The sequence below is a fragment of the Peromyscus maniculatus genome, chromosome 5 (assembly GCF_049852395.1).
Source record: "Peromyscus maniculatus bairdii isolate BWxNUB_F1_BW_parent chromosome 5, HU_Pman_BW_mat_3.1, whole genome shotgun sequence".
NCBI classification, from domain to species: Eukaryota; Metazoa; Chordata; class Mammalia; order Rodentia; family Cricetidae; genus Peromyscus; species Peromyscus maniculatus.
The window spans coordinates 135,605,179-135,616,566 of NC_134856.1; the positions used below are offsets into that span (position 1 = coordinate 135,605,179).

The window sequence follows — 11,388 nt, forward strand, 5'->3', positions numbered from 1 at the left end:
GCCCAGGCTGGCCTCAAATTTATAATCCTCCCGTCTCAGTCTCCCAAGTGCTGAGATTTATAGTTGTGTGTCACTACTTCTGGCTCAGAGTGAGTGTTTTAAAAGACCAGTTGACATAAAAGTATACGTCACACATATATCAATATAGGCAGACAGACATAGTATCTACACACGCACTTTCAGCTGTGTTGAGAACGGAGCCCTTATGCCAGCCAAGTGTGCTGCTACTGGATGACACCCACCCATGCATAAAGGGCCCTGGCCAAGTGGGGCATCCCGGGCCCACTCCCGGACTGCCACTCTTGCATGGCTCTGACCAGCTGTTCATCATCCGTAGGGTAGGGACAACACCAACAGACAGGAAATCTAGAGGAGGCCGTGGGGACTCGTGGGTGAGGAGCAGAGCTGAGCACAGGGCGGGAGAAGCAGGGGCGGGAACTGCTGGAGGCCTGACGAGGCCCAGGCTCTTGGGGTGAGGAGTTTGCTCAGAGCTTTGACCCACGTGATCTCATCTCCTCAGGAAGCCTCCCCATCATCATCGAGGACAAGAACGACAATGCTCCCTATTTTCTGCCTGACAACAAGACCTTTGGTGAATGAGTAAAGCAACCCATCTTCACCCCGGTGTATCTACACACACCTCGTAACACGGGATTACCCTTAGATACCCTCCGTCTCCCACCCCTGTAAACCCTCTCTAGGCCACAGAGGGGTCCAGCCCACCTCCACCCCAGCTTGTAGCTAGAAGGGACACCTAATTTTCATTCCAGCTCTGGATCAGCTGCCTGCTGGCTTTAAGGCAGGCCTTTCCTCTGCGAGCCTTGATTTCCCCATATGTACCGTGAGGATGGATGCCTTGACAACTGCATCCTCAGCTGCAAGGGGTCCCTTTTGCAGAGGGACGGGGCATGGGCTTGGGGTGTGGACCCGGCTTATGGCCGATCTGGGCCAGGTGGCTCTGTCCCAGTCGAGCTAACTTCTTCCTGCTTGTATTTGTAGTGATCATTCCAGAGCTCGTGTTACCCAACCAGCCGGTGGCTTCTGTCCAGGTGAGTCCTCAGCTCCAGCCGCTGCAGTCACAGCAACTCCAGGGGACAGAACTAAGGCCTTCCGGCCTTTCCCCTGCCCCTAAGATGTTTTAACCTTAGATTTGATGGCTCAGAACCCGCTGACACAAGCCGGGACTGCAGCAATGCTTGCCCAGCCGATGTGCTCCCATTCTGCTAATTGTTCAATTTCGTATTCATAAAAATTTCATGACCAGAAATACCACTTGTAGGCTAGATCTCCTGATGATGCCAGAATTCTTGAGTGTGATCGAGAACCCATAGCCAATTGTAAATTAAAAGGGTTTCTTCTACTTAAATAGCTTCCTGAGCACAATTATAGCAATGCTTTCAATTTGTTATGGTGATGGATATGAGTGTGTGACTGGAGGGTGGCTAGGCCCTGTGGGGTGAGGCCCTGGGGCCGGAAGCTGTCTTGCTTCTCTGGGATTAGGTTTCCTTTGTGCATGTTTTGAGACAGGGTCTGACTTTGTAGCCTTGGCTATTCTGGAACTCAATGTGTAGACCAGGCTCTCCTTAAATCTGCCTACCTCTGCTCTGTGGTGCTGAGATTAAAGGCATGAGCTACCATGGCCAGCTCAGTTTTCCTCTTTGACAGGAGGCTGGTGGCTCTTGTCTGGCACTACGTGAATGGAAAGCCCCAGGCTTGGAAAGGCCTGGCTTTTCCCATGCAGAGTTGAGGGTGTCCTCAGGACAGAACCTCTCCTGGGGACAGCAATTTTTCCTTTCTAGGTTCTTTCAAGACTTAACACAGTTAATTTCCAATCCTCAGCCTACTGTATGCCAATGTCCCAATTTAGTCATGGTTTTGAATTGTTTTCTTCTGTTTGTGTGTGTGTGTGTGTGTGTGTATGTGCAGGTACACATGTGTGGGTGAGTGCACATGCTCCTGTGTGTATGTGGTGAATGTGTGTGTATGCATGTGTGTGTGTATATATATGTGTACATATTTGTGTATATGCACATATGCATGTATGTGGTATGGGGTGTGTGTCTGTGTGTGTGTGTTAAAAACAATGTAGGGCATTGTTCTTTAGGAGTTTTTTTTTTTTTTTTTTTTTTTTTTAAAGACAGGATCTCTCAGTAGCCTGGAGCTTGCCTATTAGGTTGACAGGACCCAGTGATCCACCTGTGCCCACCTCCCCAGTGCTGGGATTACAAGCACAACCCAGTGTACCTGGTCTTTTTAGGTGGGTTCTGGTACATGCAGGTCAGGCCTTGTGTTTGCAGGGAAAACGCTTTACTGACTGAATGTTCTTCTTGGCCAAACTGGTTCTTTTAAAAAATAACTCCATTTTGCCACCTGAAGCCCAGCTGTTTACCTTGAACATGAAGCCCTGTGTACCTATTGCATTCTGTGTGTGTGTGTGTGTGTGTGTGTGTGTGTGTGTATGTGCGCGCGTGTGTGTGCATGTGCGTGTGTGTGTTTCTTTTGAGATAGCAGTTTCTGAGTAGCAGCCTTGGCTGTCCTAGAACTCACTGGGACTTGTCTGTTTCTGCCTTCCAAGTGCTGGGATTAAAGGTGTGTGCCACCACGCCCAGCTCTCTGTTACATTCTTTTTAAAGGCATTAGAATGTTTGTCCCTCCTTCTTGTTCACTTTTGGTCCACTAGGGAATGTAGGCTCACATTAATCAGCCCTGAAATGAGGGCTTTAAAGGGAGGATGCACACTGCGGTGCTCTAGAGCTGAGTGCGGCTGTTTGTGAGTGGGTGTGTATGTGCTTGGCAGCTGGGTAGAAGAGAGTGACGCAGATTTCAGTATAGGAAGACTTTGGGTGGCGATCTGTTATATTGGGGTGCAGGAGAAGGCACCTGGGCAAATGTGGATGTAAGGTGAACTTCGTCTTTTAAGAATCTAGCTAGGTGTGGTGTAGACTTCTGTAGTTCTGGCACTTCTGAGACAGAGGCAGGAGGGTCACAGAAAGTTTAAGGCCATTCTGGCTTAAATAGTGAGCTCCAGGATGGCCAGGACTACATAGTGAGACCCTGTTTAAAAAAAATAAAAATAAAAGTTTTGGGTGGCGGCTGTGGCTTCTGATCATGGTGGGAATGGAGAGGCCTTTCCAAGTCGTACTCCAGACATCCACTCTTGCTAACAGGCCAGAGATGAGGACTCACAGCGAAATGGGATCATCCAGTTCTCCATCCTGAAATCGGACTTTGTCTCCAACAATGGGGCCTCCAACCCTGTCCAGGTCTTCCGGATTACCCGCTCAGTGGAAGCTGACCTGTACACTGGCAACATCGTGTAATGTGAAGGATACCTGGACGGCTTGGGTGGGGTGCGGGGTACAGCTTCGGGCAGGGTCCCCATCCTGGAAGGTGTATGGGTAGGTTTCCAGAGGGCTAGAAGGACCCAGATTGGGTTACAGAATAAAGCTGTGTCTTGCCATCTCTCACAGGCTGGTGACCAACCTTGATTCCACCCTCCAAGGCACATACCAGGTGACAGTTCAGGCTCAGGACCAGCCAGCGGTGGGTCCTGCACTGGAAACCCAGATCACTCTGAAAGTGAGTGCCATTCCCTGCCTCCTGCCCTGGTGTCCAAGCTAGCCGCGTCTTCTTCTTCTTTTCTTTTTTGTTTATCTATGTATTTTGGTTTTTCAAGACAGAGTTTCTCTGTTTAGTACTTGCTGTCCTGGAACTCACTTTGTAGACAATGTTGGCCTTGAACTCAGGGATCCCCCTGCCTCTGCCTCCTGAATGCTGGGATTAAAGGCGTGCACCACCACTGCCCAGCCTATATTTTGTTATTTTAAGACAGGGTTTTACTATGTAGCTATGGATGGATTGGAGCCACTATATATAGACAGGCTGGCCTTGAATTCATAGAGATCCACTTGCCTCTGTCTCCTAAATTCTGAGATTAAAGGCATGTTTTATTGAATTTTTATCCAGAATACCTGACACTGTGAGATGGATCTGTAATTCCATCGCTTGAATTTGAGGCCAGCTTAAGCTATATAGCAAGACCTGATCTAAAAAAAAAAAATCATAAACCACACACACATTCTTCCTGACCTCACTTCTAAATGATGGGGACTTCTTTGTTCTCACCCACACATCAGAGTCCAAACAACTGGAATGCACATGGAAAGTCAATTCTGGGTCCATATTAGTCATGTGAAAGACCCAGTGGTCCTTCTGACATCCAGTGATGCTCCTCCTATACATCTTAGTCATGTGAAAGACCCAGTGGTCCTTCTGACATCAGTGATGCTCCTCCTATACATCTTAGTCATGTGAAAGACCCAGTGGTCCTTCTGACATCCAGTGATGCTCCTCCCATACATCTTAGTCATGTGAAAGACCCAGTGGTCCTTCTGACATCCAGTGATGCTCCTCCTAGACCAGACTCTCCTTAGTCTTGTTAGGAAATGAAATCAGTTGTAATCTATCAGGAAGAGTATCTGTCTATCTCTACATATGTTTACAAGACACACAGTGTTTTAGCCAGCAGGTCCCCTTCTGGGGATGTTCCTGCAGACACAGGACGGCACATCAGGGCACATGAGAACACCTGGTGGGGAGAAAGTCAGAAGTGAGGATGTGTGAGACATCCACATGGACCACCACACATGAACCACAGTGATGTAGAGTGATGAGGAGAGATGCCCAGGAGAGACCGAGCGAGCAAAGGCACGTAGGGACAGGGACAGCATAAATGCCAGGATTCTAAGCGTGTGGCCAAGGGAAACCATGTACGTGTCATGGGATTATTTATAGGTAGAAAATTCCAGGATAAAATCTCATGAAACTTTCATTGTGATGGCCTCTTTAAAGTGAGAGCTGGAGTCTTTTTTTTCCCCCTTTTTTGGTATGTCTCTTTGTGGTGTCTGAATCTGGGTTGCAGGTGAACACAGCGCATGAGCTGTACAGTGGATGTGTGTGCTGAGACATGTGCTGTCGATGATCTTGTCCTATGTTTCTGATGTCTCCTCTCTGCACCCCCTTCTACCCTAGCTCTTCACTGTGGACCAGAGTTACCGTGTGAGGCTACAGTTCTCCACCAACAAGGAGGATGTGGGTGCCAACGTGGAGGAGATTAAGGCGTAGGTCTGGGAAGCACAAGAAGTGGCTGTGGGAAGAAGGCCTACGGGGCTAGTCCTGGAGAATTACCCCGTCCCTGACCCATACTTGAACTTGTCCCTGTCTTCGATCCTTTGCCTGTACCCCACCAAGTCCATGTGCAGTCAAAGGCGGGGTGGGGCATGACAGGACGGCCATGTCCAGTTGTGAAAGTCATGCACGGAGAAGAACAGGGTCCCAGGAGAAAGGATTTCCATTTCTAGTGTGTGCAGAGGGGTATCAGTTCTTTAGTGAACACACCCTTCCCTCCATACGACTCCCGATTCCACTGGCACAGCCCTGGCCACAGCCCTGGCCACAGCCATGGCCACAGCCCTGCTCCATGCAGCTGTGATATCTGCATCTTTTGTAGGGCTCTTGTCCAGGCGACCAGGACCACTGTCTATGTTGTGACGATACAGAACATAGACTCCACGGCTCGGTGAGTGTCCCCAGGCATAGTGGCCGGGCTGAGGAAAGCAACAGTTGTTGGAGAGGCTTGTAGTGTTCCTGGGCTGTTTATGTGTCTCTTCCAGAGCCCAAGTCCAGTCCTATCTGGATGCCTACTTTGTCTTCCCCAATGGGTCAGCCCTGACACTTAACGAGCTGAATACGTGAGTGGGGCTGTCTGGAAGGGTGGGCAGGGGACGTAGAAGAAGGAACCCCCAGGGGAGGTCAGTGACCCTTGGGTCTAAGCAGGGCTCTGTGGCAGGATAATCCGGAAGGACCAGGACGCACTGAGGCAGCTGCTGCAATTGGGGCTGGTGGTGGTGGTGAGTGTGGCCGGACAGACGGCACAGGTGGACAGACGGCACAGGTGGGGGAGGGGCGTGGGTCCCACAGCCTCCTCACCCTCCCTCTTCTCCAGAGCTCCCAGGACAGCCAGGAGTCTGACCAGCCGAAACTACTCACCAGTGTCATCATAGGACTGGTAGTGGCCTTGCTGCTGGTCCTCGTGATTCTGACCACGGCCCTCGTGTGTGTGCGGAAGAGGTGTGGTTTGCATCTCTCCCTCGGTCTCTAGCTCTCTTCTCGCCCAGATACCCAATGTGTGTGGGGTGGGTAGAAAGAACTTGGGGTCAGGCATCAGGTACATGTGCAAGGCTGAGTCACCTTCCCATCCCAGCCTGTCTCCTTGCCTGCAGATGAGTTTGGCTCTAGATTCCTCCTTTTGGGGGTAGAAATGTTGAGCACTTCAGAGTGTTGCCATTTCCCCTTCCCAGAACACAACTGGTAGCTTCCCCTGAGTTTTAACACCACTGGCTGCCTATGTGGCCCTTTGACAACACATTCTCTTGGCTCGTGGTTTTACCCCCTACATAATGCAGCTAAAGCTATCACCGGCCAGGGTCCTTCTGAGGCCACAGCTGAAGGGCTTCATACTAGGTGAGTATGTTGCAAATATGACTTCCTCCTGGTTCAACAGCTACCACCGGAAGCTTCGAGCTATGAAGGCTGGCAAGGAGGCCCGGAAGACGCCAGTAGAAGCAATGACTTCAACTGTTGCTATCCCTGGGACTAACATGTACAACACTGAGCGGTGAGCAGCGGTCAGAAGGGAACAAGAGACTTTGTAAGATGACCGAAGGCCGTAGCTGCTTAACCAAACTTTCTCCCCAGAGCCAACCCCATGCTGGACCTCTCCACCAATGATCTGGGATTGGAGAGTCACTCCTCCAGTGACCTGGACTATGTCAGGTGAACAGCATCTCTCACTACCACACTAGTTGTCGATAGTGGGAAGTAAGGGGTGATGAGGATAATGGTGATGGTTGTAGTCATAGTGATAATGGCAATGGTGATAGAGTTAATGGTGGCAATGGTAATGGTGATGGTGTTGATGCTGATGCTGATGATGGTGATAATGGCAGTGAGGGCAGTGGTGTAGGTGGTGATGCTGATGGTAATGTTGGGGTGATGGTGATGGTTAAAATGTTGGGGTGATGGTGATGGTTAAAATGCTGGTGGTGATGCTGATGGTAATGTTGGGGTGATGGTGATGGTTAAAATGCTGGTGGTGATGCTGATGGTAATGTTGGGGTGATGGTGATGGTTAAAATGTTGGGGTGATAGTGATGGTTAAAATGTTGGGGTGATGCTAATGGTAATGTTGGGGTGATGGTGATGGTTAAAATGTTGGGGTGATGCTGATGGTAATGTTGGGGTGATGGTGATGGTCAAAATGGTGGTGGTGATGCTGATGGTAATGTTGGGGTGATGGTGATGGTTAAAATGTTGGGGTGATGCTGATGGTAATGTTGGGGTGATGGTGATGGTCAAAATGGTGGTGGTGATGCTGATGGTAATGTTGGGGTGATGGTGATGGTTAAAATGTTGGGGTGATGCTGTTGGTTAAAATGTTGGGGTGATGGTGATGGTTAAAATGTTGGGGTGATGGTGATGGTTAAAATGTTGGGGTGATGGTGATGGTTAAAATGCTGGTGGTGATGGTGATGGTAATGTTGGTGGTAATGGTGATGGTTAAAATGTTGGGATGATGTTGATGGTGGTGACGAGGCCACAGATTGGGAAGGTGAGTCAGTTTGCTAACAATCTAAATTCTACCACTTCTCCCATAGCCTCAACTCCCTAGACAAAAATGCTGTGGACTTGGACACGGACATTAAGGAAATCAAGGTAAGATGTGGGAGGAGTTGGTACTTGGGCTTCTGACTTGAGGCTCTTCTCTGAAGGGGTGGAATTCAGGATGAATGAGGCCCAATCCCTCCCTAATGTGCTCTTGGGTGAACTGCTTCTTGCTTTTGGCTCTCGGTTCTTTTCATCTGTAAATGGTAATCAAAACAACTCTGCAAGGCTGATGTGGGGATTAAGTCAGAGCAAGCATGTAGTGTAAAGGTGGGGCACTTGCTGAGGCTCCAGGTTCAGTTTCCAGCACCACTCACGAAAGAAAACAAAACAGCAAAACCCCAAACCAACAAAAAAGAGAAGGAAGAAAGCTGGCACAAAGCATGTAGTCAGAAACTGGTTCTGCCTGGTTTTGATCTCTACACAAATGCTAGTAGGTGAGGAAGCAATGTGGACATGAGCAAAGGAGCAAGCTCAGTAAATGATTGAGTGACAACACCACTTCTTGTTAACTAGGTTAGTTGGTTAGATGGTTAGTTGGTTAGTAGATGAGATCAAGAACTCACAGCTTGGGCTCTTATTTGGAATCACCTAGGGGATTCTAAAAGAACTGATGCTCAGGTCGCATTCAGATCCTGATCCTGATGGCCCAGGGTGGGACAGGGCAAGGACAGGGCAGGACAGGGCAAGGACACACTGCCAAAGCTCCCCAGGGGGTTCTAGTTTCTTGACTGAGCCTTGTTTTGCGACCGAGTCTTACTGGGTAGCCTAGGCCAAGCTGAAACTTTCCATCCTCCTGCTCCAGTCTCTTGAGTGGTGGGATTACAGGTACCTGTTGCCTTGCCTGACTCATCAGGCAATTCTGACATCTGGTTAGAATGGAGAACCACTGGAACTGGTCAGTAAGGTCAGGAGGGCTCTGTTATGGAGCCCCCCCCCCCCACTGGAGCAGAAGGTTTTTGGGACCCATTAGCTGCAGTAGCTCATTTCTTGGAAAGAAGCAGTGTTTGCATGTTACCCAGCTCCTTGGGCCCTTCCCCCATGGCCCCAGCCTACCCACGCTGCAATCCTTACCCTCCCTGAGGACTCTTTTCTTCTCTCTCTCTCTCTCTCTCTCTCTCTTGAGACAGAGTTTTTCTGTCTATCCCTGGCTGTCCTAGAACTCACTCTATAAACCAGACTGTCCTTGAACTCAGAGTTCTGCCTGCCTCTGCCTCCTGAGTGCTGGGATTAAAGGCGTGTGCCACCACCACCAGGTAGAGGACTAATTTCTTGGATAGACTGGGTCAACCAAAGCTTCTCTTAGGCTTGTACAGGGGTCCAAATGTATTATGATGAAAAGTCTGGCATAAAGACTTGTAGATGGGCTCCCAAGAGTGGGGATCATGGACAGCAAGCCAGTCAGCCCCTGTGTGTGGCCCATTTCTGTGTGAAGGTGGTTTGAGATAAAAACTCCAGTGAACTTCTCTGACAGAATGGAGACAAAAAAGTTCAAGGCCCTGAGGAGGGCATTGTGGACTCTCCTCCAAGAGTGGAGTTAGGGGGTCCTGACTGACCTGTGGGCTGGGAAAGAACAGGACTTCCGAGAGCAGAGTTTAGAGCGAGGGGGTGACTGTCTTGGGGGACAGAGGTTTGTTTTTTGTTTTTTTTTTTTTCTAGCAATCTCTGAGTGCTCTGACCTATAAGGGCTCTGTAAACACTGTCCAAGGTGTGAGCAACCTGGAGACCTCCAATCCCCCTTGCCAATCAGGTAGCACGGATGGACGCAGATGCTCAGGGAGTGCTGGCTGGCTTAAGGCCAGGCATCCTGCAGGGCAAATCAGCTCAGAAGTCAAGTCTCCAGGCTTAGGTGCCAGGTTTCATTATCTAATGCTATGGGCTCAGGGTCTGTAAACACTGACTGACTAACCCCTCTGGGCTCTTGGATGCTCCACTGTTTACCAGGGAAGGTAACATCCCAGACAGGAAGAAGCCTGTATAGTTAGCATTCAGGGAAAGGCAGGGGAGACTTGGGGCTCTGGCTTTGTGGGGGAAGGGAGGCGGGTGTTGCTGCAGTGACCTAGCTCAGGGGCTGGCCCTCCTGTAGGAAGGTGTATGTGTGAGGAAGAGTGTGGGAGTGACGTCACATGGGGAGGGTAAGAGGAAGGACAGCAGCGATGTGTGAGCGCCGTGACAAAGTACGGGTATACTCCTGGGTGACATTTCTGAAAAAGACAGGCGATGGCACATTCAAGAGGAATCTCGTGTTGTGCCGTGGACATCCACAAGAATGGTTGGCCCGCTCCTTCAGCAGGGTGTCTATGGCTCTGTCATGGAACTGATGGACCTTGCCCAACACATGGCCTGCTCTGGGGTACAGGTGGCGGGAACTGTGAGGGAGGGGGTCTTTGGCCTAGGACTGGGCAGGATGCTAGAACCCTGCTCTGTTGGGGTTAGTCAAAGGCCAAAGGTGACTCCCTAGGCATACCCCACCTAGACCACCCCTGGCCATGGCTGTCTCTGGGATACAGCAAGGAGACAGGGGCCCCAACAGGAGTGGGCCTCAGGAGTGAGGGTGAGAAACTCCAGCCAAGGCGCTATCTGGTGATGAGTGGGAAGGCCCACCGCTGTCCTGGGGTCTGGGGAGAGAAGCCCATCTTCCCCCTTCCCCCTTGTCTCTCCAGAAGCCGCTTCCACACAACTCGCCTGAACTGGACCCAGAGCCCCTGAGTGCCGTGCTCTCCGGAAGGCAGGTGGGCACAAGCGGGCATCAGCAGAAGGATCTGTCCTTCACCAACCCTAGCCTGGACACCATAGATCTGTGACGGAGACCTCCATTCTTCAAGCACAATCTGTACTCTCTGCCTTCCCCTAAATATAATATATGGTCTTGCTTTACTCCCAACTTTGAGTCACAGACAAGAGTTGGGGAAAGGTTTTATTACCAATGTATACTGTGACAGGAGCCAAAAACCGAGGCTAGAGGGAGAGGGGCCAGGGCGCTGAGTGGTTACAAGGAACTTGTGGGGGCTCACAGCATTGTGGGGGGAAAGGTGGGGGAGGAGGGGACCTTTAAAAGACAACTGCGGATGTCAGTGAGCTCTCCATCCTGTTCCCAATGCCCAAGACCAGTTGTCACCCAGACAGCCAGTGGCCTGAGACCTTCTAGGAGCCTTGCTATGACCTTCAGTCCCGTCTAAGACCCTCTGACCTTTCCATGACTCTTCCTTCTCAGCTGAGCCCCAGGGCACCCTTTGGCCCCTGTGGGAACTGTGCATAGTGATTGGGTAGGAGAGGAAATAGGGTTGGGGCACAGGGCTGGGTGGGGGGAGACGGGAATGGGGGTAGGACTACCAACAGCATGCAAGAGACACCCTGGCCATGGGGCCAGCACCATGTGGAGACCCCTCACTGCTCAGAGACTCCCTGCCCCACCCCCACCCCCGGCCTCCCATTCAGAGTCTGCCTTTCTAGTGGCCTCACATCAATCCTGGCACACATGGAAGAACACCTAGAGATCTGCATGCAATCTTTCCCGGTTGTGGGGACCTGGGGGAGGCCTCTAAGCACCAGTTCGGCCATCTCAGGAGCCTGCCTCAGCTCGAGGGTGGAGGGATGGGAGCAGGCACCTGCACTCCCTCAGTACGACCTGAGGGAGTGGAGCGGACCGCCGTGAGGGAGGGTACC

At 50.8% G+C, this 11,388-nt stretch overlaps 1 protein-coding gene across 1 annotated transcript in view; it reads left to right on the forward strand.

The window, feature by feature from the left end:
* The window catches only part of Cdhr2 (cadherin related family member 2), a 36,340-nt gene extending 25,717 nt beyond the window's left edge, over nucleotides 1–10,623 (forward strand). Inside the window, exons 20-32 of the mRNA XM_076573380.1 lie at nucleotides 521–592; nucleotides 1,000–1,049; nucleotides 3,168–3,316; nucleotides 3,471–3,579; nucleotides 5,032–5,120; nucleotides 5,510–5,578; nucleotides 5,673–5,750; nucleotides 5,849–5,909; nucleotides 6,005–6,129; nucleotides 6,563–6,676; nucleotides 6,757–6,834; nucleotides 7,716–7,773; nucleotides 10,386–10,623. Coding sequence (XP_076429495.1) covers nucleotides 521–592; nucleotides 1,000–1,049; nucleotides 3,168–3,316; nucleotides 3,471–3,579; nucleotides 5,032–5,120; nucleotides 5,510–5,578; nucleotides 5,673–5,750; nucleotides 5,849–5,909; nucleotides 6,005–6,129; nucleotides 6,563–6,676; nucleotides 6,757–6,834; nucleotides 7,716–7,773; nucleotides 10,386–10,526 — 1,193 coding nt within the window. The 3' untranslated portion in view covers nucleotides 10,527–10,623. The remainder of the gene's footprint in view (nucleotides 1–520; nucleotides 593–999; nucleotides 1,050–3,167; nucleotides 3,317–3,470; nucleotides 3,580–5,031; nucleotides 5,121–5,509; nucleotides 5,579–5,672; nucleotides 5,751–5,848; nucleotides 5,910–6,004; nucleotides 6,130–6,562; nucleotides 6,677–6,756; nucleotides 6,835–7,715; nucleotides 7,774–10,385) is intronic.
* Nucleotides 10,624–11,388: the final 765 nt, after the last annotated feature.